This window comes from Octopus bimaculoides, chromosome 20 (genome assembly GCF_046866305.1).
Source record: "Octopus bimaculoides isolate indiv1 chromosome 20, ASM4686630v1, whole genome shotgun sequence".
NCBI classification, from domain to species: Eukaryota; Metazoa; Mollusca; class Cephalopoda; order Octopoda; family Octopodidae; genus Octopus; species Octopus bimaculoides.
Window position 1 is genome coordinate 17,818,801 of NC_142947.1, and position 27,085 is coordinate 17,845,885.

The window sequence follows — 27,085 nt, forward strand, 5'->3', positions numbered from 1 at the left end:
CCATATGTTGCCATTTGTTGGCGTGTTATAGAATTAGTCTGGGAACTTTTTGATACCATTTCATATATATGTAGCTAGGCCTGGATACCATGAGAAAAAAAACAAAAAAACAAGACACCGATATACACAACTCTGCCAATTCCTCCACTAATAATTACACCTGACATATCAACACTATGTTACAGTAAGCGAACACACTCAGATTGAAAATACAGTTGAAAAAGAATTAGTCAAGGCAACAAACTACAAACTAAAACTCATTGACATGCACAACACAATCATACTACTGCTTATAATTAAATGAATTGTCCCAACCTTGAACAACACACCTGAACAAATAAGCCAAGCAACAAATATAAGAACCATGATGTCCTCTGGTACAACACAATCCATGATTCACATGTTTCAAGGAAGATCACTAGGGAATTTTTTGCTACATTAGACAAATGTCTCCCAAAATCAAATAGATACCATACTTTTTTAATAGACACACAATGAAGATATCATACACTAACTCTATTAATTTAGAGTAGCATATGCACTGCGTTAATAACTGAAAAATCTTCCTAGTTAGCCTTCCTTTGATATTGCTGCACCTCTTATGTGTCCATAGCTTACACTGGGTACATCTTATAGAGTTTCTACCTATGCTTTTTCTACAGATCAAACAGGGCCATCTACCTGAAGGGGTTTGCCTAAGTGGGCTGGTTACACCACTAGCATAGGCCACAGGTTATGGTCTCACCTGGCTAGCCAGGTCTTCTCAAGCACAGCATATTTCCAAAGGTCTCAGTTGCTATTCATGCATTTTATCCTATGAATCTGTGGAATCTACTTCAGTCAGTATTTAGCTTCAGACAACAGCATCCCAACTGTCACTGCCTACCTTGACATAGGATTTGGAAATCTCGCTCTAACTATGGGTTGTGTGATCTATGTCTCAATCTGTTCCATGAACTCATCAAGTGAAGTCATTGAGCCTGTTCCCTGATGACTGGTTTTCAGGGCTTTCATATGGGTCTTTGTCCATGAACGTTTTTAGGCTTTTCCAGACTGGTGAGATTGAGGGGGCTGAACACGAGGGAAGACGAGTTCGTGAACATCGCTAATGGTACTCAAAGATCTGGTGGTAGTTTACTCTGGCGGCCGACTACAAAGATCTGCAATAGTCAGTTTTAAAATAATTCTAAATCTATAACAGACTTTTTTTCTTTTAGCGATTTAAGACAATGTAAACGGGATATGTTTATACGCCTAATTAAATGCTTGTTTTCCATTATAAAAATCAATGCTATTTAAATGTCTAAGTTATATTATTTGTTTTGAGATGTAAATCTAAATCTGTTAGGAAACTCCTTATCAAGTGCATTTAGCTCCCTCGTAAATCTGAGTTAAGTGTCAAATAATCTAAGGGTTATTTCTCCCTTGAAATATAAACACAGCAGTGAGAAGTGACACGAGTAAACGATAAGATGTAAATAAACTACCCAGTTCAACGACCTCACGTGTCTATTTATATAGTATATAATTTTTCATATGCTAAATAGATGGATGGCCGAGGAATATAAAAACGCCATTGAGAGTCACGTGAAAAATCTTGGAGAGCCAATTTGTGACTATTTTAAAAAAATTCTGTACTCCCTTCTCGACGGCACCTAAATACCAATTTGGGGTGCAGTAAATATTTTGTTGTGTTTGAGTGTGGTCTAATTGAGTTAGTATTTTTTAATTTTATTTTAATCTTGTGTCATCATTACTTTCGGTTCCATCACCAAACACCTTGAAAATAATTGTTGCCGGTCTCCTCCCCCAACTTTGCGTTTTGGAGCCCCGGCAAGTCGGCTTGATGGAGTTATATCCCTTGGTGAGCATGCGTGTTGATGGAATTCTGTACTTTCCTTATCATAATGTCGGACATGATAGTCTCAGTGTGAAGTCTGATGGCAATGGATTGGTCTTAACTCAGCTTATAAACATGGCTAAAACAGCTCAGGTGACTCATTTTATTATTATACATACAGAAAAAGTACTTTCTAACTATATCAACGATGAAATCTTTAAGCGATTTTATTTTTATTTGCCTAACGTTTTTTGTTGTTTATACTTAACACGAGGAACGAGAAATAAAAAACAAAAAACAAAACGTATGAAAACGTTTAATAGTTTTTAAAACCTCTTTTGTAGTTGCTTTGATTAGAAAATATCTTTATTCATGCTCCATCACTATTTTAATTACTGTATTGTCTCAATTTCTCTCTACTCTAATGATCACTTTATGTATTGTAATGTTACTTGGATGTCTATTATGACAGTTGAAAAGCTAAATGTTCTGATTCCATTAGATAATTCTATACGAACTAATGACTTAGCAATTTTCGTAACCCTTTCCAAAACTTCGTGTATTCCCCCTCCACGTATATTCTCTCTGTCAGTATGCTGACAATTGAAATTAGAAGCATAAAGTTCCAATCTTTCTCTACCCCCCCCCCCCTACATCATCTTATTACTTCATGTATCCAAGTAACCTTGATCCCTTCACAAAATTTATATAGTTTAAACTTGATTTAAACTTGTTTTCCTTCATGTTTCCGTATCTAGCTGTCTTTTACAAGACTTGTCTAACATAACCGATTTTGTTTTCTCAGTGCAAAGCACAACACTTAGATAAACTTTATGATCGGAATAGATATACTACTGTAAACGACTAATTTAAATTTTTCGTCTAAATAAATATAATCGAACATGTATCCCATTTTGATGTTTGTATTTGAACGTGGTTGTTTATTCAACGACCGCAGATTTTCATCGGCCTCTTGTGTTTAATCATTTGAAATTTTTTTTGCATATACCAATAATGACAAGCTGGCCTCTCTCTTCAACTGTTTTATCTATACATATTTAAAAAAAAAAAAAATTCCACGTTTGATATTTTCTTTTTATAGCCACATACGAGCATAACACATATTTCATTTAGACAGAAATATATCGTGTTGATGAAAAAATGTTTCTTAGGAAAGTAGCTTGAGAAAAATTGGTTTGTGTGTTGTGAAGACACGTGGGTGATAACAGAGTTTGGTGTGTGGAGTTAGGTTGTCAGCGAGCAATTTCACTTGTTACTCCTCATTTGCTCGATTTTTAAGCTCGTTTTGCAATAACTAAGCGGAATGCTAGATAAATTGTAAAAATAAACCCAGCCACTTATCTCTGTATGTTGTGTAATGTACATGAGCTTTGTTTGATGTCTGTTGTTTAAGGTTAAGGAATTAGCGCCATGTTGGAACTATGTCTCTAGCTGTTCTACACACACAAGTTGATACCTTTCTATTTACATACTTAATACAAAATATTTGTAAGTTGAAATAATCCAAGATTTATTGAAGTATGTTTCTAAAACTGATTCCTGTAGGTAAAATTTCATGATCGCAAAAATAATATTCACTGTGAATCACATGTTTATTTTGGATTTGGTCTTAAGCATTACCGTCGTTTAATATAACTGTCGACATTGCAGCATCTTTTTTCCGTAATTCAATTAGAAGTATTATTTTCTGTAAATTATAAAATCTATCCTCTTTCCGGTTGTTGTTTTTTTTTAATCGCTTGTTGGCCTTACCAATTGACAAATCTAGGTCGAAAAAGATAAAAGCATAAAATAAACTAAAAAAAAAAATAAAGTGCTAAATTTTAAGTTATTGATACAGGCGTGTTCGGTTGATGTATTAGTTCTCTTCAGTCTTCTGTGGTCGATGTAATTCCGCTATCTTCAGAATGTACAGCTTTTGTTCTAGGTTCGACTTCAGTCCTTACCACTGTCCATTGTTAATAGCTGTTTCGACCTGTTGGACGTTGTCATTGTTTTAGTTTACAGATTTATAAACAGATGACTTGTAAAATAATTGATGTCTCTAGTGATTAATTAGTTATTTGTCGAAGCGACGAGGGAGTCTCTTTACGGTCATTTGACCTGTAAGAAATAGCAGCTAAATTTCCCCCAAACCACTCTCCACCGGTCTTCCATAAAGTCACATTACTTAATGTCATCCAAAGTGAACTATTTTAGAAACCCCTTGACCTGCGGCTAAATAAGAACACTAGCAATTGAAGTGTAAATGTTTATATTTTTACTTCAGACTAGCAGACTGTTACACATCCTATTGTTAAAAGCATTTTTGAACGTTTTATTTCCAGCCCATTAACCTGATTTAATACCTTGCTTTCTAAACAAGCTAGTTGAGTTTGTTTGATATTTGGCGTTTTAAATTAAATTTTTTAAAAACAAAGTTTGATAAAATTTCTTTTTTGACTTGGTCTTTTGCTTGAGCAGTAAACATACTTTATTTTCTTTTTGTTGTATTGGTAATTACCTGTTGCTCAATACTTTTATCGCATTCATTTTGAAGAGATGTGAATTTGTTACGCTCATGCCTTTCCAGTAGATATTGTAGCATGGATTGATTGTTCCAATGCTTGCATGTATGGCACGATTTATTTGTTAGAGCTATTGTTTTTATGATTTCATACCGTTAATCAGTGAATGTTAAAGAAATCGAACTTCAGTTCAGTCGAAGCCCACACACATTGGCAGTAATGTGACCTGAACTTTGGACAGTGTGACCAGTAGTTATTTTTTACTTGTTACAGTCATTGGACTGCGGTCATGCTTAGACACCGGCTTTAAAGGATTTTAGTCGAACGAATTGACCCTAGTATTTATTTTTTTTTAAAGCCTGGTATTGGTCTCTCGCCGAACCGCTAGGTTACAAGGACGTAAACAAACCGATAACGGTTGTCAACCGGTCGTGAGGGACGAACGCAAAGGCGCGCACACACACTGACACATGACGGGATCTTTTCCGTTTCCTGCTCCCAAATCCACTTACAAGGCTTTAGAAGACTTACCCAAGGTGCTGCACAGTGGGACTGAACCCGGGACCATGTGGTCGAGCCCTTTGATATTTGAAATAGTTATCTTGCTACCAAGTTTGTCTCAAGAATTATAAAAAAAATAATTAAAAACACTGAGTGATGAACGAATATCTGGAAGTTTTGAATTTGTGATACATGAAACAGCTAGTTAATACTATCACTTTAGACTGCTTCTTCGTTGTTTTGCCCCCCCCCCCCCAAAGGCGTTCCAGCATGACCATCCTGTCCATCCAACGACCCCTTTTTAAAGATAAGATGTTAGTGGGAAGATATGGCTGGTGTTTATATCAGGTGCGATTTTCTCATTAGCTCTTGCTAACTGACCATGTCAAGAGTTCACATCTGTCGTGTCTCTAGATCAAATAAAACACTTAAACTCTACTTGCCCCACTTCTACCCCAACTTCATGTTAGAGTGGTTAGAGGTGGTAAGGGCATCATCGGCTAGTTATTAAAATCAGTATGTGAGGGTGTCTGTTAGAGATTATTTCTGTTAATTCCCTTATTTTATGAATATTGGTTATTTCTGTAAATTTACTTGAATACGTTTTTGGGGCTGCGAGAAACTTATTCAATGAGTGTCTCTACATGGTAACTTAACCTGTTAGACACAACAGCCAAATATCCTTAAAACGACATTATCATGAAGGAAAATGGACACACCGGAAGGAAAATGATAGTCACAGCTGGGAGGCCTTAGCTCATAGGTTCGCCTGGGTTAAAACTTCCTTTTCACGCGAATCAAGTATATGATACACTGGCTTCTTCAGTGCCTCGTAATTATGTATATAATTAGGTGAAATTAACGTTCGAAATTATATACACCGGTATTGTCCCACTTCAGAAACTTTAAACTAATTGATTGCTAATTTTGTTTTGTAAAACATGGCCCTATTAAATATGATTAAGTTTATTCTTGTTAAGCCTGGGATAGGGTGTCAGCATCTCTCACATGTCAGATCTTATTAGTGTGGATGAACTCATATTAAAGTTAGAGTATCGTCTGTTTTCTTTCAAGTGTAACATTGGTTTCTGTTTTTCTGAACCTTTTCTTCATATCCCTTCATTTGCCTGTTCCCCATCCTCTTTTACAGCCATAACTATAGAGTGTGTGCTGTAGTGTCCCTTAAGATTAATTCTATATTTCTTTTAGATTCTAATCATTAAGAGGCGTTGCTTTTACTATTCAAATTTTTCCAAAGCTTTGCCTGTTTCTTTCTGGTCACCTATGATTCACTGACTTAATAAAAAAAAATGCATATTGAAATAATCTTTGATATGCTAAGATGGTAGGGTGTTAGAGAGGTGTGGTTGCTATGTTTAGCAGATTGCATTGCCACCAGTTGTTCCCAAACTCTTTATTCGCTGTACTTTTTAGAGCAAATGAAAATAATTTGGTGCACTTTGTGTGTAGTACTTATTATTCTGTTGATCTCTTTTGCCGAACCATTAAGTTACAGGGATGTAAACCTTAATACCATGAAACAGGCTTCTTTCAGTTTCCATCTATCACATCCACTTACAAGGCTTTGGTTAGCCTGCGGCTATAGAAGACACTTGCCCAAGGTGTCATGCAGTGGGACTAAAGCTTGAACCATGTGGTTGGGGAGCAAGCTTCTTACCACACAGTATGCTTGCATCTGTGGATGCTAGTGGGGAAAAAATGCTTAGTTGATGGGTGATCTGGTGGTGATTGGTCAAGAAGCACTTATGGAAAAGATCTAAGTTTCTTGAACAAATAAGCAAACATTGGTTCAAGGTATCAAAATTCTATTATTTCAGACATCTAACTGATGTTTCTACTTCAATAAGAAAGTTAAAATGTTAATGGAAGGTTTGTGTATTGTTAGTGCAATATAATTTGTATTCAATTCTTGAGTTGAAAAATCTTATATTTGATTTCAAAGTATATTGTTAAGATACTTTTTATAAATATAATGTCCATAGATTTCTTTACTCTTCTATGCTAAAATCTGAATTTTGCAAAGTATGGTTATTTTGTAATAGAATAAAAAAAATGTAGGTGGGTAGCATTTGAATTACTGGGTGTGTGAGATGGGTAACCCCTGATACCAACTTGCCTGAGACCACCTGTGGTTCTATGATACAAATATTTCCTGTTCATTTATGTTCCAAACCATAGCTTAATAATGTCAGTTATTTTGCTTTCAAAATTAATTGCAAGAATGGCAGTGTATTTAAAAAAAAAAGGTAACGAAAGGATTAAACATCTTAGAAGTGGAAGGGCAGTGCTAGTGGGTTCCATTTGCTGGTAGGTAGGGTAGAAATTATTCGCAGAAATCTATCTCAAAGTTTGCAGTAGGAGTTTCTAGGTGCACTTAAAGGCTAGGTGGTGATGTTAAACTGGGTGACAGATTAGGCATACCATTCAAGAACAAGGATGGTCTTTGGTCAGTCCAAGGCTATTGTAGAAATCACTTAGGATGACACAGTGGGATTGAAGCTAAAACCATATGGTTGTTAAACAAAATTTATAAACCATACGTTTATACCTGCACCCAAAACTTGCTCCAAGTATACTGTATAGCTGGGTAAGGTACAGTGTAGTTCTTGTCTTGATATCATTTTTTAATTCCTAGTAGAAAAGAAATAATAAAATTGATTATCAGATGCACAGAATGGAAGTTGTCCATGTTAAATTGTCTTGAATAACACCATTATAAATTGCCAGTATACTCTCATTCTATCCAGTTTGTCCTTTTATTATGGCTTTTTCAATTTAATCATCTGAAGAGTTGGAGAAAATTATTATTTCTAACGGCTCTGTACATAGAAATAAACTACAGGAAATTAATGACTGCAGCGTCAACGAACTAAGCAAATTAAAAAAGTTGAAAATACTTAGTTTACTGACAGATTCTCTCTCTTTCTCTCTTCCTCTCTCACTCCCTCACACAAAAATGTTAATGAAAGGGTTAAAAAGAAATTTAATTTATAGTGGTAGTTGTAATAATTTCGGGATGTAATTAACTGTTTTAGTAATGTATTTTCAGGAAAACTACTCCTTTGGTGACTTCAGTGGTTTACCTCCAGATGAACAAGATGCTGTCCAGCATATATTGCATGGTGCAAACTTGGAATCTGGGCAGAAGAAAATAGAAGTGAGTAATCAAGTTTTTTGAATCTTTGATTGTTTATTAAGTCCTGAAATATAACTTTTTGCATGTATAACTTGTGGGTAAGAAGTTTGCTTTGTTAATATGTAGATTTGGATTTCATTCCATTGTATGGAATCTTGTGCAAATATCTCCAGGTTGGCCAATTCCTTGAGTGGAATTTGGAAATTGGGGCACTAAGTAGAAACCTGTTTTGTGTGTGTCTGTGTGTGTATCTTTATTGGTGGTAGTGTGCTTTTGATTTGAAATGGCCTATGCGCATTTTCTTGGGAATTGTATATCTAGGACAACTATCCCACTGTGCTTCTCCTTTTTTAAGACAGTAGAGATTTAAGAGATTTGGTACACTCGGCTGTCCAGCCCTGCAGAAGCATCTATTTTTCGCAGTACATCTAATGTGTTTTAATTTTTTAGTCTCTGAATCCTACTGAGTCTTCTTTGTAGCTCCATTTTATTCACCAGCTACAGTAGTCTCACTTTTCTGTGCTAGCTATTCAGAATGAAATTCACTTTCTGCATATTTAGCAAGTTTTTTTTTTTTTTTTTAAAAACTCAAATTTAAAAAGCAAAAAAAAAAAAAAATAGTTTTTATATTTTTGATGGTTTTTTTTTTTTTTTTTTTTTTTTCATAATGGAAAATCTTCAATTTGGATGCTTACCATGACCTATTGGTGAGAAATAAAATCTAAACTTTATCTATTTCAGTTTCCTTGGGACAAAGATGGATCTCCTTTAGCTGGTAAGTTAAATGTTGTTTATTTCCCTTCCTGATGATGCTTTGCTAAGTTATATAAAAACTCACGACCTTCATTGTCTTTTTACAGATGATCTGATTCCTTATGAAGCTTACAATGGTAATCCACCGCCACCACCTCCATCAGTTGTTCCTGTTGCAACTCTATACCCACGCACAGGACCTGTTCCTCACATCCCTGCTGGAGGTGCTATTTTCCAGTCTCCACTAGTACCTTTGGTATTTACACAACCAGTCAACCTTTCTCAGTCCCAAATAAACAGACCCTCAGTGGTTGGGCCTCCTCCAGGTATGATCCCCATCAATTTGACTATGGTAAATCACGACTTCATACCCCCTCCTTCTGATGCTTCACTAGAAGTGGTCAATAATGACTCTGTAATTCCACCGGTTTCCAACCATGTAGTTACAGTTCATGAATATGACCAGTCTCAACCAAGCATGCCAGTGACAAACACATCAGTCAAAGAGAATGGCAAACTCTATGAGGGGAACAGTGTGCTTGAACCCAGCCTGTCTGGTTCATTGAAAAGTGAAGCAGAAGATACGAAATCTGGAGATCTGAAAAATATCAAGCAGTGTAACAAGAGAGTACAAGTGAAAAATTGCAGAATTGATAAAGTTGATCCAACTAGTTTTAGCATGATTGACAAGAGTGGTCAGGCGAAGCCAGACTGTGATAATGTGCCTTCTGGAAAACTAGAAAAGTCAATTGAAACTGAAACCCAGATGTTGGAAACTATTAGCTTTTTTGACTCTGAAATCTCTGGGAATGGTATTCTTCCTAATGATAACTTACAGTTAAAGTTACACAATGATCATTATATAATAACATTTCCTGACCAAAAGAGTAATAGTAACCAAACTGGGGAGGGATCTCCATCTGATACAAATTCACTTAACAGTCAGGCTAAAGATAAACCACTCCCAACCACTGCACCTTCAGACAATGATAATTTGCAGAGCCAGTCTAGTGACCAATCACCCAAGCCTAGTGACCATGTTGACAGTGTTGTAAATAGTTCTTTGGCAGATGTGAATGAAACAAAATCTCCTGAAAATGCCAAACCTGTTGTTGAGAGTTCAGCAGTTGCTGGTGAGAATGTACCAAATAGTTTAGAATCAGAGTCACAGACACCGACTGTAGATGTGACAAAAGATGCAGACAGTGTGACCTCAACAGAGAGTGTGGAGACAGTTAGCCAAGCTAAAGACAAAAATATTTCTCCTACTCCACAGCTTCCCAAGATGAAGTCTTGGGCTGGTCTGTTCAGAAACACTGAGACTACATCAAAGAGTATTGTTGTGTACTCGGGAACATCAGACAGGGACGATGAGCTGACTGTTTCTAAACGGACATCCTCTCCAGCATCTGTAGACAGGGCTGCAACAGGTAAAGGTATGACATCAGCTACAGTGCCAAAACCAAGCCCCGAACGAGAATTTGTAAAGGAATCTACCCCTCAGCTGCCAACTCCTGTTGCTGTTGATGAAGACCTGATGGCAATGAAGATCGGAGGTAAGTATCCAAATTTTATCTTCACTTTGTAACCTTATGTACGTTATAGTGATATTATTATAGTCTGAAAGTTCAGACATGTCTGTGTTGCTGAAGTACATATTATTTTGCAACTACACTGCTTCAGGTTTGATTCCACAGTACAGCATTTCAAGGCAATTGCCTTCAACAACATCAGGTTGAGCAAAATCTTGTATGGAATTTAGTTGACAGAGTGGTTGGCATTAGAAATGGCACTGAGTTGTAGAAACCACGCCAAATCAGACTGGAGTCTGGTGCAGTCTCTCAGCTTGCCAGCCCTGGTCAAACCATCCAACCCATGCCACGTGGACTACGGATATTAAATGATGATGATGATGTCACTAGATAGACTGAAGTGCCTTTGTGTTATTATTTATTGTAGTGGGTTATTAAAACATGTAAAATTTTAAGAAGCACATATGTTATTGTAGTGCATAGACACAAACTGAAGTATGTAGTAGCATATAAACAAAAACTAAGTACACATCTTCATTTTGCTGTTTTAAATTTCAGTTTTACATTTTCTGGTTTATTTTGATGTGTAAGAGCAGACAACTTTGAGCGATGCAATTTTACGGCCACACTTAGAAAATATAATAAACATTTACTATATTACTTACTGCTGTCCTGGAAAAATATAACTTTATAGTGATTTATACTGTTTATTATATAGACCAGATGGCTTTGACACTAGAAATTAGATAATTTATACTATTTTGAATATGGTCATAAACAAATAGGTAACTTTAAGTTCTTTTGTATAATGCATACCTGTATGCATGCATTATGCAAAATAGTTATCTCTAGTTAGATATTTGATGCTCACTACATTATGTTGATACTTATTCAACTATCGTTTTCCATGTGGATGGCATCACTTCTCCATCAGTGATTTATTTAATTGTGATTGGTATTTATAAAGAACTACTTAGTGTGTTAATCATAACTTGTTCCTCTTCTATAAACATGTTTTTATACCAATATTTCTCTCATATATCAGTAAGATTTATGTAATGTTAATTTTTGTTTTCTGTTACTTATAGCTGCTTTGAAAGATATGAATCTGATCTTCCGACCTGTGGCCCTGCAACCTCGGGCTCTCAACAACAAGGGCAACTGGTGTTATATCAATGCTGTATCCTTTCTATTACAGGGATTTATCCCTCCTAGTATGTTGCATCATTGATACTTTCCATGACTGTTTTATATTTGCATTTCCATTCTGATATAGGTTGGATGAGGCCATATATCTGTTTGTGGCCATATATCTTTCCTAATGACTAATTAATCTTGAAAACAAAAGTTTAGAAGGCTCTTTTAACGAAGTACTTTTTTGTTACTTAGCTGTATTTTGTAAATATTAAAATAATTAAAATTACAATGGAATCTGCTATAGTATCAAAAGTAGGAAGGCCACTCTTGGTAATGCTTTATATAAAGCAGTGGTTCTCAACTGGGGTCTATATAGCCCTTGGGGGGGGGGTCCATATAAGATTTTGTTGCTAAAATTTATATGCAATAAATTGCTTATATTTCTATAATACACAATATTTTAGCAATTTTTTTATGCTGTTCCTAATATTAAATTAGGATTTTTTTTTAATATACATTGAGTAGGAATCAAAGAGATCCATAGGCAAAAAATGGTTGAGAGCCACTGATATAAAGCTTTTTCTCAGGAAGGTCATATGTAAGCAATTTCCAAGTTAGTGCAGGTGGCACGTAAAAGACACCATTTTGAGCGTGGCTGTTGCCAGTACTGCCTGACTGGCCTTCGTGCCGGTGGCACATAAAAGCACCCACTACACTCTCGGAGTGGTTGGCGTTAAGAAGGGCATCCAGCTGTAGAAACTCTGCCAAATCAGATTGGAGCCTGGTGTAACCACCTGGTTCACCAGTCCTCAGTCAAATCGTCCAACCCATGCTAGCATGGAAAGCTGACGTTAAACGATGATAGATGTGACGACCTAAACTTTGCAAAATTAGTTACCAAGTAATTTAGTGAACTAAAGTGTGCAGTTAAATGTTATAGCTAGAAAAATGATAAAATCTAACAATATCTTCCCATAGCTCTCTTTACGAGAGCATGTTTATCCAATATCTGCTTTAATATCTAACAGATCTTTAAGGCAACAAGTTGGTAGAATTGTTATTGTGCCAGGCAAAATGCTTAGAGGCAATTTGTCTTTTTTATGTTCTGAGTTCAAATACCACCCAGGTCGACTTTGCCTTGCATCCTTTTGGGATCAATAAAATAAGTACCAGCTGAGTACTGAGGGTGATCTAATTGACTTAGCCCCCTCCCCCCTGAACTTGTTGACCTTGTACCAAAATTTGAAACCAATATCTGTTTTAATATTTAACTGAACTTCAAGGTGGCGAGCTGGCACAATTGTTAGCACCCTGGGCAAAATGCTCAATGGCATTTTGTCCGTCTTTATGTTCTGTGCTCAAATACCACTGACATCGATTTGCCTTTCATCCTTTTGGGGTTGATAAAATAAGTACCCGTTGAGTACTTGGGTTGATCTAATTCACTTGGCTCCCACCCTGCAAAACTTGCTGGTCTTGTGCCAAAATTTGAAACCAATAACTAACAAAGCTTTATTTTTTTTGTAAGTCTTGGGTTGAATATATATTCTGTTAGGTTAATTTTAGGTTTCAATTGTTTTCAGGTTCCATGTGACACCCTCTGCTCCCTTTCTGCTATTTGAACAGTAACTGGTTTTCAGAAATAGACATAAATGTGAATATTAGCTTATGGTACAGTTATATATTTAAGAGATGAGGAATTACGTACATTATTTACATTTGACGGATATTTGTCCTCATCTTGTTGTTAACAGAACGTTTCGGTTGATATAACCTCCAGCCTTTATCAGGTGTTTTGGGGAAATTTCGAACTTGGGTTCTCATTCATAACGTATTTTTTTTTGCCATCGCCGCCACCGCTGTTGTTGTTGTTGTTGTTGTTCAGGTCACTGCTTGGAATCGAACTCGGAATCTTGGGGTTAGTAGTGGTTAAGAGCATGGGCTACTAACCCCAAGATTCAAGCAGTGGCTTGAATAATAATAATAATAATAATAATAATAATAAATAATAACATCGAAAAATACCTTAGGAATAAGAACCCAGGTTCGAAATTTCCTCAAGACAGCTGAAGAAGGCTGGAAGGTATATCAGCCATAATGTTGTAAACAACAAAAAAGATGAGGATAAATATCCTTCGAATGTAAATAATTAGTGTATGGTGTTGAAATTTTGGCCAATGTAACAGTTTGTTGATATTGATTTCTGTAATTCTACTTTACCTTAACCATGCTCTCAGACCTTACAGGCTCTCTTATCTTGTCCACCCTTTTACCATCTAATAAAAAAGCTGCCACTTGTTTCAATTAAACAGCGTGGGCCCAGCTCAACACCAGTTTTAGATGCCATGTAAGTATTTCATTTTACATCTAGTTGTATAAAATTTGTAAATTTTTTTTTGTATTTTATGTATGAAATAATTTTGTCTTTTGTAAACATTTTAGAAAATCTTGTTTTTCAGGTTCCAGTTTATGAATGAGTTCAATACTATGCCTAATTCAGGTAAATCTATATTGTATAATTTAAGAATGTAAAATAAATTAGTTCTTTTTCTTTCTATTTAAAGTTGTTCATTTCTGTTTACTCTTTAATTAACGTAAAAATGTTCTAATTTCCAATCTATTTCCATTCTTTTATCTTCAGCTTCTAAGAAACGCTCACCTTCTGCAGAATTAATCCCAGGACCCCCTTTTGAACCATCATGTGTGTATAATATGCTGCACATGATAGAATCTACCCTGTCTTTCAAGGTGAATATCCTCAGTATACTGTGGAATATACATTTTTATTTGAGAAGTTTTACTGCTCTGCTGATGTCTTTCAAGAGTTCATAATCTATTTTCTGATACAACTGAGAAATGTTTGACATTATTTTCCCTATCTTCATTCTCTGGCGCTCTCTGTTCCAAAGCTTTGTCTCTTGGTTTTTTGACAGAACAGCTACAAAACAATCTAACTTTATAACTTAAACCCACTTATGTCATTTCCAAATCAATATTTTCTCAAGTGTAATATACTGGAACCAAAAGTATAATTTAGACAACTGATTGCTACATTTTTACACCAGAATCTATTAGCATTCAGATTATTTACTCATTTACACATTTCAGTCATTTGACTGCAGCCATGCTGGAGCACCACCTTTAGTTGAAGAAATCGACCTCAGGACTTATTCTTTGTAAGCCTAGTACATTAACACACTGACATTGGCTGTCAAGCAATGATGAGGGGACACACACACACACACACACACACACACACACACACACACACACACACACACACACACACACACAAATTATACACACACACACACACACACACACACACACACAGAGGATGGGCTTATTTCAGTTTCCGTCTACCAAATCCACTCACAAGGCTTTAGTTGGCCCGAGGCTATAGTAGAAGACACTTGCCCAAGGTGTCACGCAGTGGGACTGAACCCGGAACCATGTGGCTAGGAAGCAAGCTTCTTACCACACAGCTACTCCTGTGCCTATTTACTTTGTTTTTAATTAATCATACATTCTCATAGCTTTGAGATTTTCATGATGTGATTGTTTATTTTACAATGACATTGTAGGATGGGAGTGAGAGGCTGGATCTAGCCTGCTTGAACATAAAATAGACTATTTTGGATATGGCCTCTTTAAATGCTAAAGGGTTAAGCCATAATGAGGGTTAAATGCAAGTTAAGCCATTTGTGGCTGCAGTTTAGATTAAAACTGATTCTAGACTATTTTTAAAGAGTTTGTTGAATTGTACATCACTGTAGTATTTTGGTATTTTATGACATCTTTTTGGACTGTTCATTCACAATTGATTACATTTCCAAGTAGTAAAGTTTAAGATGTATTTGTCTAAAGTCTAGGCAATTACACTCTGTTCTTCATTTTCAGATAATTTGGAAGACCTGAGATGTTATAAAACCTTCTTCATTATCTGATTACTATGCTGAGTCAGATAGGTCTTCTCTTACATAGGATCTGCCTTGCCACGTGGTCCTTTGTCATCTCCTATGTGACAATCAGCATTCTGAGATTAGCCTTTAATTTTTTGATCTTTTTCTGTAGATTCATTCTCTCCCTTTCTCACTACAGCATAGATCAGTGGTTCCCAAACTATGAGTCGCAACCCATTGATGGGTCGCAAAAAGTTATAAAATTACGCATTATCTTTGATTAACTGCTGTCTATCGAGATAGTTCAAGACTCATGTTTTCAATACCAGACTGGTTGTTTTATCAAGCAGTAGGCTTTTTTAATTCTATTATTGAGCGTAGCAAGAAACAGGCTCATCCTTCTCACAGGCCTCAATGAAAATGTAATCTGAAATAAATTTGTTGCTTTCATTACTGTTTTTACCCAGTAGAGTTAAGTGGGTCGCCATAAACTGGTGTCATAAATAGTGGGTCGCGTCCCTGAAAAGTTTGGGAACCACTGGCATAGATACTTGATTTTTGTCTCAGTTCATTGGAATGCTACACAGTATGAGTCTTTGTCTTTGAATGCTTACAAGAATACTAGCAGCAGTCTAAACTTGTGTGTTGATTATTCTCTCTCTCTCTCTCAAGCAGTAGGTTATCATTATATTCATTTTTTTTTTTAGTTTGGGAAGCAAGAAGATGCTGAGGAGTTTTTGAGTTTTGTGTTAAACAAACTTCATGAAGAGATGCTTGCTGTGGTAAATGTTGCAAATAACAATCCTAATCAGTCGGGTAATTATCTGATTTGTTTATAACTGGAATTTCAGTATTAGACTTAATAGCTGAAGCTTTCAGCATAGTTGATTGTATAAACTGAAACTTTTAGTTTGATTTTTAATTTCCAAATTTTTTGGTTAACTTAACAAAATGGTGTAATTTTTATTTCATCTATGAGTAGTTCTGTTTTGGATGTACATTTGTCATTCCCACATTGTTATATAATGGGAAAAATTTGAATTAATATTAACCAAAAGTTAAGCAAATGAATATGAAATATAATTTTTCTAAATATTTTGTCAATATTTAAATGTATTTTATGCTATTATACATGCTGTGTTAACCAGTTCTTGTTCCGAAGATGTTTTTATTGGAGTTAACTCTTATGCCAGTATTTGGACCAGTCAGCTATTTTGATCCCTTCATAATGCTGATGATTGTCAGACTTGATAACGGTTCTAATCTCTTCTACATTCACTATATTCCAAATTTTTTCTAAGTGGCATCAGTTTCTACATAGATTATTGTAGAGCTTAATTTTTTTTTAATGTTTAAAAATCTCTTAAATTCAGATGAGAATCATAATTCAAGACACAAGGAAAATGGTTTTCTTCCTGATGAGAATGCCAATACCGATGATGACTGGGAGCAAGTTGGACCGAAAAACAAGACAGTTTACACACGAAGGGTATGATTTTTATTATGACATTTGAGTTTACTTACATACTGGACTTGTGTTAAATATTGGATATGGCCTCTTGTATTTTTGGAATATATTTGTTCCTGCTTTCAATATTGATAAATTTACCACCATGATTGGAAATTAAAATATTTGGACTTTATATCCAACATGTATCTATTTGTGTCATGAATAAAAGTTATGGAAAAAAATTTTTTAGAAAGCAAAATCCAAATTTCACTTTATAAAATGTCAGAATGTACAGCATGTTTATCTGGTGTGGTTACATGTTGTTGAGAGATGAAAACACTTTATATCATAATTGGTGAACAAGAGTATTATATTGTTGCATTCAGGTTTTCAGTGAGTTAATAATTCACAGCATTCCTAATGGTGAGAGTGACAAGTGAGTATCTAGCTTAGTACTGAACAATTGAAGGAACTATTAGAAAAGTATTCTATAGGCTTCCACTTAGTTTCTGAATTACACATGCAAGCTGTTCAACTGAAGGCTATTATAGTATGATACATTTACCTAAGTTGTATCAGAGTGAAATCAAATCTGGAACTTTATATCTGCAAAACACTTCTAAACCATACTGTACATTCATGATTGTTGGTGACATGAATATTGCTGATCCATATAATTCTATTGAAAAATGAACTTAAAAAAAAACTGAAAACTTTATGGTGTCAGTTAATTTTCAGAAGGTAGAAATTGTATTTTTTATTTGATAATCAATATATGTGAATTTGAAACACAATTTGTAGTCTGTAGTTATTGTTTAGAACTCTTACATGGCCAGTGTTTTAATCTGGGTAAAAGTACATAACTTTGCTTGCCTGTTAAGTCTCTACTTGATAGTTGGGAAGGAATATTATCTGGTTGGTGAAACATTGGCTTCAATTACTGTTAGATGCCCGAATTTACAAAAGAATAGATGTAGACATTACAAGTATATCTCTTCCACTTGTGATTTACATTGTTGATTAAAAAAAATTACAGTCTTTAAATAACTATTTATTGTATCCTAGGGATTTGACTTTTTTATCTTTCTGTTTCACTTTCTAATACAAAATATTCATTGTAATCCCTTTGTGTAGGCCAATTTTACCAGGAGTTGTGTTTCTGATATATTTGCTGGTCAAATGAGGTCTGCTGTGTATCAGGTTGCCTCCAAAGAATCTGCCACACTTCAGCCATTCTTCACACTACAGTTAGACATACAGGTAAATATTTTCTTTTCTAAATAGTTTGCTCTGTATAAGTAATAAGTAATATTAATATATAAACACAAATGCAGTAGAAACTGCTTATTGGGATAAAAAGCCTTTTCAGGAACAATAATTGGGTGATAACATTAAGCAAATAGTTTGGGGCCTATTCATTTTGATAACTGGTTATAATAACCAACTTCCATTTATATATATGAGAGGGAGAGTGTTGGGTTGTACATAATACACCCATACCCTTTCTCTCTTGATAGAGGGTATTGAAGGGGAAATTTTAGCAGTTACTGATACTAGGTGCTATAAATCTGCATTAAAAAATATCTTATCTTTTAAAGATGTTTTGTCAATGCAAGAAGTCTTCAGGTGGAATATGTCTTTTTTTGACTGAAACTGGAAGAAACAAATAAACTGTCTTTACTCAAATCTTCTCTCCATCTAGTAGCTTACAAAAATAGTGAAAATTTCATTTTTGCAAGCAATTGTTTAACCTCTTAACATATCCTGTATATTTTTGTTCAGAGATGTCTAGTAAATATATATTTGAACTAAAATAAACCTCCACTGTACTCCGAGGTATCTGTCACTTATTTCATGCTGTTGTTCCCATTTTCTATCAGTAACTTCATAATAAATAACTGATCCAAAATAAATTTTTGTACTTATTCTTCCTTATATGCAGATTAAAAAAAAAAAAAAAAAAAGAATTTGGGGGTGGGGGTGGAAATTGTTCAACATGATTAAAATGTACTTATATATAATTATTATTTTGAAGTCTGATAAAGTCTGGAATGTGAAGGATGCTCTTGAAGGCCTTGTAAGTAAAGAAGCAGTTCATGGTTATACATGCTCAAAGACTAATACAGAGGTAGGCAGCACTTTTTTATAACAAAATCCTGTTAGACAATTTGAAGCAAATTATTCCAAAATGAAAACGTTTTTTGAGCTTTTCCATTTTATTTTTATTTTTCAATGAAAAAAGAAAAAAAGACTATCTAATTGGCTTTGTAACTGAAATATAATATTTTAAGTTTTTGTTGTTAAATATGAACATTGAGTTCATCAATTTATTTATTGGCATTCAAGTTGTCATTTCCCCAATTTGTCTGTTATAAAATACTAATAAATTAACAAGTTGTTTTGAAAAATCAATTGAAATGTCATTTGTACTTGTCTGGCAAGTGGTTTCAGCCATGATCATTCCTCCTGCTCTGATATAGTCAAACTGGAACTACATTTATCAATGCTCACTTTCTTTAAGATAGTAAGGTGTGATTTGGGGAAGATTTGGTTGATGTCTAGCAGGTTAACCTTTGTCCAAAGCATTTTCTTAAGTTTGTTCTAAACATCCATGCTTGTTTTCAGACTTTTAGTTAACCCTTGTTTGATTAATATAAAGCTTTCCTATTATAAATCCTAGTGGTTGAAAAATAAAGGGGAATGTGTGTTGTGTAGGAAGCATGGATGCTAAGGAAATATGTTTATTATACCCCATATGCTATATGGGACAGGTAAAAAGTTAAGGCTTTTTCATTGACCCAGTGTGGAAAATACATATTTTTGATACTAAAGATGAAAGGAATTGGGGTTTGATTGAATCAAATTCAGTGGGGGGAAAAGGGAGACCAGTTTTATAGAACAGTGCTGATGGTGCTAGATTTGATAAGCAATGGACTGTCAAAAACTAGAGTAACAGATGAAATATTCTGTCATTTTAAGTTCTAAGATCAAATCATGTGGTTGGTGTTAACTTCCATTCATTTCATACCCCAGTACCATTTCATACCTCTGTACCTAAAAAGCAATTAGGTACAGGGGTTGATTGGTTTGGATTTTTTAATATCAGTACTAGTAATATCTGTTTGAGAATTGTACTTATTTAGCATGGGAGTTGATCTGACAGTGTTGAAAACTAAAAGAATTACATCATGTAATAGCCATTTAACACGCACAGCTAATTCCCTTTAAACTTATCACATGAGGTATGAAATCTGCTCATTGACACAGTTTCATATATAATGATTTTTAAAATGTTGTAATTCTGGTTTGTGTTGTTGGGGTGAAGGCATTAAGTTAACTTTGCTAAAATTTCTTAAATGGGATATGAAAAAAGTTATATACAAAACAACACAGTGGAGGATTCACTTTAATACTCTTAAAAGTTAATGTTCTGACAATTAATCACTTGTAGGATATTGTGAATATGTATTGTGAGAAATGTTTCTCATTAAATGAAATGGCAAACTGAGATAGATTTGACAGAAATATTAAGTTGTGTAAAAGTATTTGTATTCACTAAATACTAACATGTGTGTGCTTTATGTGTTGTGTGTAAATATGTATGTGTATGAATGTATATATAGGTGAGTGTGTATGTATTTCAGTTATTTTATATTAGAAATACATCTTGTTTTTCAGGTGGAAATAACCAAAAAAGTTACTCTTGAAGAACTACCACCAGTACTTATTCTACATTTCAAATGTTTTATCTATGATAAGAATGGAGGGATCCAGAAGGTCTTAAAGAAGATTGATTACCCAATAGAACTAGATATAAGTAAAGGTAATACAGAGACTATTTTTTATTTATATATTTCAAGTGTACAGAGATTCCTATAGAAGAAGGAACATTTTTGCCAGTCTATTATAAAATTTAGTTTGAAAGTGTCTTGATGTTGTGTGTGCAAATGAGAATTATTTTAAAGGCATCAGTCCTTTCACTTAGAACTTTTGTAATTGTTTTCTCTAAGAACCTAGTGCAAGAAATTACATTTGTTTAATCCTTCAGCATTTAAACTGGCTGTATCCAGCCCAATTATTCTACCTGTTTTATGTTCAAACTAATGAGATCCAACCTCTCACACCTACCCTATAATTGTCTGACAGCCACAACTGGGTTCTCCTACTTGTGTGGCATGGTGTGAGTCCTGTTGCCAGACATAGGGTGTTCCAGCAGCCACCCTCTTGACCCAGGGCAGCATTACCTCCTCCAGGCACTGGATGTAGGCCTCTGTGTTGACTCTGAGGCTGTGTGGGAAGATGAATGGAGGCATAACTAGTGATCACTCCAAACACCATGTGTTGACTAGATGTTTGATTTTTATCACTCTTGGAACATGTCCTCAGTCACTCTATAGAAATTATAACCAGCACTGATTTTTTTTTCAATGTTTTGTATTTGAGATGTCAAATGTAAAGAAACAATGAGATTGAAGATGAAAAAAGGATAATGGGTAATATATAAAGTTGTTCATCCAACTTCACTTTGATTGGTTTTGAATACCATTGGTTGTGGAGATTAGATTGTGCTGGAGTGATTTCCCTTCCCGTTCTCTATATCCACAGGAATTAGTGAACGTAGCACTCTCAGCTAACTTAGGATTGCATTGTTCCTACCCTGCAGTAACCTACACACAAGCAGAGTGGATTGAGCTCATAAAGTATTGTGACTACTGATAGAATATACTGCTGAACTCTTCTGGCATCTTGACTGGCCAACTTACCCACTTGGCCTCTCTAAATTTAGTTGTACATCCAATGTTTCCTGTTTGTATTTTTTTTTTTTAAATGGTTTTGAGAGCAATTGTTTATATGCTTATTCATCATAGTTGTAGCATTGTCAGCAAAGTGAAGCAGTAGCTATGTGCCTTGGCTTGAATTTCTTCACAATAAACTCTTGACCAGGTTTTCATTGGTGTATTTTAACTGCAAACATGGTTTTAATTTTAGAATTGCATTGTGAAAAACTCCAGTTTGTATTGAATTTTTCTGTTGGTCTTTTTCTATATTGTTTGATCACTACTAATCTATATTATTTGGGGCTGTTAATATAGGATGTCATAATTTTATCTTATCAAGTAAGGGATGTGTTCATGAGAACTGTTAATTTTGAATGAATACTAATCATTGTTGTTCTGTTTTAGAACTGTTGTCTCCAGTTCGCTCAAGAATCCCAATGGCTCAAAGAAGCTATAAGCTTTTTGCTGGTAAATATTTTTTGTTTAGCTCTATTTCTTTTTTTTTTTTTTTTCTAAACAGTTCTTTGGTTCAGCATATACATTCCATTGGTTTATGCTGTAAAATAATTTTGAAAATGTTAAATTTGTCACGTTGCTCAACACATTAAGTGCTGTATAAGAGCTGAAATATAAGTGAAGACATGTAGCTTTGTGGTTGGGGCATTCGACTCACAGTTGTAAGGTCATGAGTTTGATCCCCAGAGGCACATTGTGTCTTTGAGCAAGACACTTTATTTCATATTGTTACAGTCCATTCAGTTGGAAAAAAATTACCTGTAATTCAAAGGGTCAGTCTTGTTACATTCTGTGTCATGCTGAATCTCTGAGAACTACATTAAAGGTATGCATGTCTGGAGTACTCGGCTACTTGCATGTATGTTTCATGAGTAATCTGTTCTATTCATCGGATCAACTGGAGCACTTGTAACCGATGGAGTACCAGTTAAAGAGCTGAAATATTAGTCTTGAAAGACAACTGGCTTTGTAGTTCAAATGTTGCTGCTACAGCCATTTGTGTCCTGGTGCAAAGTAGCAGCACCTAGCTTTGCTTCCCCAGTTTACCTGATTGAGCAAAATCCCAGATTCCACTCTCTTCTCCAGAGTTAAGTGACTTGTAGTGAAATGGACATCCATCTTAAAACACTTGGTCCCAGTAAGTAATCATTCCATCCATAGCAAGTACAGAGCAATGGTTGTAAAGCTATATTAGAAATGTTTCTCTAAAATTAAATATTTGATGGTTTCTTTTCTATTTGCAGTTATATTTCACCATGGCAAGAATGCAACAGGAGGACATTATACCGCCTGTGTTTATCACTGTGGCATCAACAACTGGATCCTGTATGATGATGGAGTCGTGAGACAAGTATCACCAACTCATGTCCTGAAATTCGTTCTAAACCGGATTCCTTATTTATTGTTTTATAGACGCTGCGATCTCAGTTGACACTAAAGTTTTTTTTTTTGTTTCTGAACTCTGAGTTGGGATACCTTACTTCCTTGTGACTCTCACCCAAATCATGCCTACAGCCCCACCTCAACGAACCAGCTAATACCTTAGTAATAAAACAAAAAGAAAATATGCTGTCATAAGATAAACTGAAATCAAAAGAAGCATCATTGTTAGATGCCGGAGGCTGCTATTTTTTTTTTTTTTTTTTTTTTTTTTTCTCCTGTCTAAGGGATCATACTCATTTCTCACATCATTTTAGAACGTGTAAAACTCTCATACTAGCTATTCTCTGGAACTGATATCTATTTTGTAGCTATATTTTTTTTTTAACCCCTTTATTGTTGTTGGAGCCTCTGTAAAGTATGTCATGTTTACTCTCTGATTTTTGACACAGAGGTCATTGTCTTCTAATCACACACACACACACACACACACACACACACACGCTACTCATTAGTAGTCACTTGCTGCTGACTGGTTGGCTGTTTATGGATAGTATATGCGTAATTGTTTTATACTTCAGGTTTTATCGCTTACTTCGTTTGAGTTGATGCTAGTTTAGTGATATCTGTGGTGAGTGCTGACGAGCAAGAAGAGGTGAGCACCTTGTAAACCAGGCCTCTGGTATAGTATTGGTTTTCAATTCAAGCTAATTGACTTACACTGCTAATACTCCTGATGAAAGCCTGGATCTCCCAGTTTTCTCCCTCAAAATACATGCCTCTTTTGTAGGTTGTCAATAAAAACCAAAATTAAAATGATGTACATTTTTACAAAGTGCCTAAGTGTACCAGCTTTTGGTTTTATATTCTTTGACACTAAATGGCTACATGTTTTGTTTATCCTGGGATAAATAAATCTAACGTTTTTATTTTCGTCCAAAACTTAAGGTTTTGATTAAAAAAAACAAAACAAACAAAACATCACAAACTTTCTGCAATATTAAAACATTTTTGTTTGTGGCCAGTTGATATATCATTTTTGAATCCTTCAAAAGGGGCTTGAATTTTACTTTGTGATTATTGTTGCTACTGAAAGTAATATTGTAATTTTTTTTTTTTTGTAATGTAAAGTGTAATTAGATTTTCAAAATAGATATGATTACAAAAAAAAAAAAAATTTTGTACCCTGAGTAGTGAATTGTGGGAAATATTTGGCAATTGTTTGGGTTGGTACCGACTGCTGCACCCATTGTTTCCTCACCACTCACCTGTAAAAGATTAGTGCAGCAAGTGGGAGCCACAATGAATTGTCTTAGATCTGTTCCTCTTCCCCCTCCTTCTCAGATAGTTCCTCTCATCATGGTTAAATTTATTAACTTCAAAATAGTGTTAATTCATCAAGCAATTTAATCTGCTTGTATGCCTCCTATCTTTTACCTGCATTTTTCAATATATTTATATTAAAAAAAAACGAAAAGAAAAGACAAAAAAAAACAAAAGAAAAAAACAAAATTAAACACAACAAATAACTCCTAAAATACTATACTTTTTCATATGACTGTGTGCTTCCTCTTGTAGATGGGGATTTTGTTTGTTTAAATTGATTGGATGAGAGAGTGACTGATGTTGTGAAACCATGTATTTAACCTGAGTGAGAAATATGTGACAAGTCTCATTTATATTAACCAAATGTTACATACACTAAAATCCTAAAACCTGTACAGGACTTTTTTTTAGCTGCTTGAGAATTTTTTTTCAAATAGCTTACACAGACTTTTATCAATCTTTCTAGTAAATACCTGGAAGTTGTGGTTTCTCTTTTTTCTATTTTATTTTTAAAGAATATAAAATGTCTATTTGACTTACTCTGCTAGCTATATATATATATATATATATATATATATATATATATATATAATCGGTTGGTTAGTTTTGGTTAATTTCTGCAATCTAATTTTAAATATTGGAATGCATTTTTTTTTTTTTTTTTTTGCTTTTTTAAAAATAATTTCGCAAGAAATTCCATCCTGCCATCCTAACAAATTGTAATATTTCACTTTTTTTTTTTTTGATAAGGGTAAAAACAAAACAAAAAATTCATATATTCATTCAATTCACCTGATTTGACCTGGTCTTTCCCCTCCTACTCTCATATAATGGCTGACTCAACTGAGAAGGCATAACTCTAAACATGCTGTATATAGCTCCTTATCTGGTGATTAACTCACTGAGCCAGTGCCTAGCTAATGCTCAAAACTCTGGCTCAGCAATCCTTCTTTGCATTGGCTGTGGTTTATTTGAATTTTCCATTCCTTCATTATAATTTGATTTGTTTATTATTATTATATTATTATGGCAGTGAGCTGGCAGAATCAGTGTGTTGGGAAAAAAATTAGCATGGACACGTTGCATTCTGAGTTCAAATTCTGCCAACGTCAACTTTACCTTTCATTCTTTTGGGTCAATAAAATAAGTACCAGCTGAGCAGTGGGGTCGATATAATTGACTAACCCCCCCTCCCCCTAAAATTGCTGGCCTTGTGCCAAATTTTGAAACCATTATTACTACAACAACTAGAGGTAGTGAATTGGCAGAATTGTTAGAGCGTCAGACAAAAGGCATGATAGCATCTCTTCCAGCTCCTTATGTTCCAAGTTCAAATCCTGCCAAGGTCAGTTTCACTTTTCATCCCTCTAGGGTCGATAAAATAAAGTACCAGTTAAGTATTGGGGTCGATTTAATTGACTAACCCCCTCCCCCGAAATTGCTGGCTTTGTGCCTAAATTAGAAACAGTTAATGATTATCTTTGATATTTCATTATTTTTCATGAGATGACAAAATATAACATATATATATATATATATAACAAATTATAAAAAAAAATTTTTTTAAATATTCGAAAGTTTGAAATAATCAAAATAACTCCCCTGTTCCCCCAACTTGTGGTTACTTATGAAGATATATCTAATTGAAAATTGATGTGCCAACATTTTATCCAATATTTATTTTGCTTTTCTTCTGAGTTTGTTTTCCATTTATTATTATTTAAAACTTGCTTATCTCTCTCTCTCTCTATATATTTTTTTTCCAAAAAAAAACTATTGTTTGCCAAGTATATATCTAGTGATTTTCTTTTCTCTTAATAATGCTTGTTTTTATTTTTGTTTGTGTTTATATTTCTATTTCCCCCTCTTCCCCACTTCCTCTCCAGTCCTTTCTTCTTGGAGAACAGACTTAGAATATCTCCCTGTCCAGAGACTGAGAATGAATTCTTCTTGATAAACATTTGTTTATAAACAATAAAGAAATTTATTCAGAAAATATTGCTATATATTTTCCCCCTTTAATGGGTTTGTAAAAGAGTGAGTGAGCGAGCATTTGCTGTCTGTCCCACCACCACAAGCATAATCTGTTTTGTTTACTAATTTTATGACACTTCCTGTTTGATGTTGTCGTCTTGTAAGACGTGTAAATTGTGTATCTGTACTTTAAGCATTGTTGGTTCAGTGTAAATATTTATGATTTATGTTTACAATTATACACTTTTAGTTTGAGTATGAAACTGCCGGAAATGTGTTTGTGTCCTGTTCCTCCACTTGTGGCAGGAAATGTTTGAAGCTCCTTTGCATGTATGAGAGGAAACTGCAGGATGTATGGGGTGTGTGTGTGTGTGTGTGTGTGTGTGTGTGTGTGTGTGTGTGTGTGTGTGTGTGTGTGTGTATATTACAAGAAATATTGAGAGATAGACAGAAAGAGAAAGAAGGCAATCCAATCACAGCTTTCCAACTCACCATCTACCCAATCTTTTTCTTTCCAAGAAGTGCAATCATCTCGAAATTATTCATAGAAGTACAAACCTTTTAAACTTTTAAATTGTTTTAATAATTATTATATAATTTATAAAACGTTTGGTGTTAAATGAAACCTAATTTTTCACTAGAGGCGGTTCTAGTACTTAAGAGCAAAAAAGATAGTAAAAGAGTGTGTAGACAGGTTTATCTGATATTGAATTGTTTGCACTGCTCTCTTTCTCTCTCTCTCTCTTTCTCTTTCTCTCTTTCTCTCCCTTTCTCTCTTTCTCTCTTCCTCTCTTTCTCTCTTTTTCTCTCTC

General features: G+C 34.6%; 1 protein-coding gene across 1 annotated transcript; it reads left to right on the forward strand.

Annotated features, from left to right (window-relative positions):
• Positions 1-902: 902 nt before the first annotated feature.
• LOC106883420 (uncharacterized) lies at positions 903-26,295 on the forward strand. The gene is made up of 15 exons (XM_014934413.3): positions 903-1,993; positions 7,940-8,047; positions 8,768-8,801; positions 8,887-10,335; positions 11,400-11,491; positions 13,686-13,795; positions 13,908-13,948; positions 14,090-14,196; positions 16,058-16,166; positions 16,724-16,839; positions 17,935-18,060; positions 18,836-18,928; positions 20,479-20,623; positions 21,984-22,046; positions 22,838-26,295. The coding sequence occupies exons 1-15, from the start codon at positions 1,847-1,849 to the stop codon at positions 23,023-23,025; spliced, it is 2,928 nt and encodes a 975-aa protein (XP_014789899.1). The 5' UTR covers positions 903-1,846; the 3' UTR covers positions 23,026-26,295.
• The last annotated feature ends 790 nt before the right edge of the window (positions 26,296-27,085 follow it).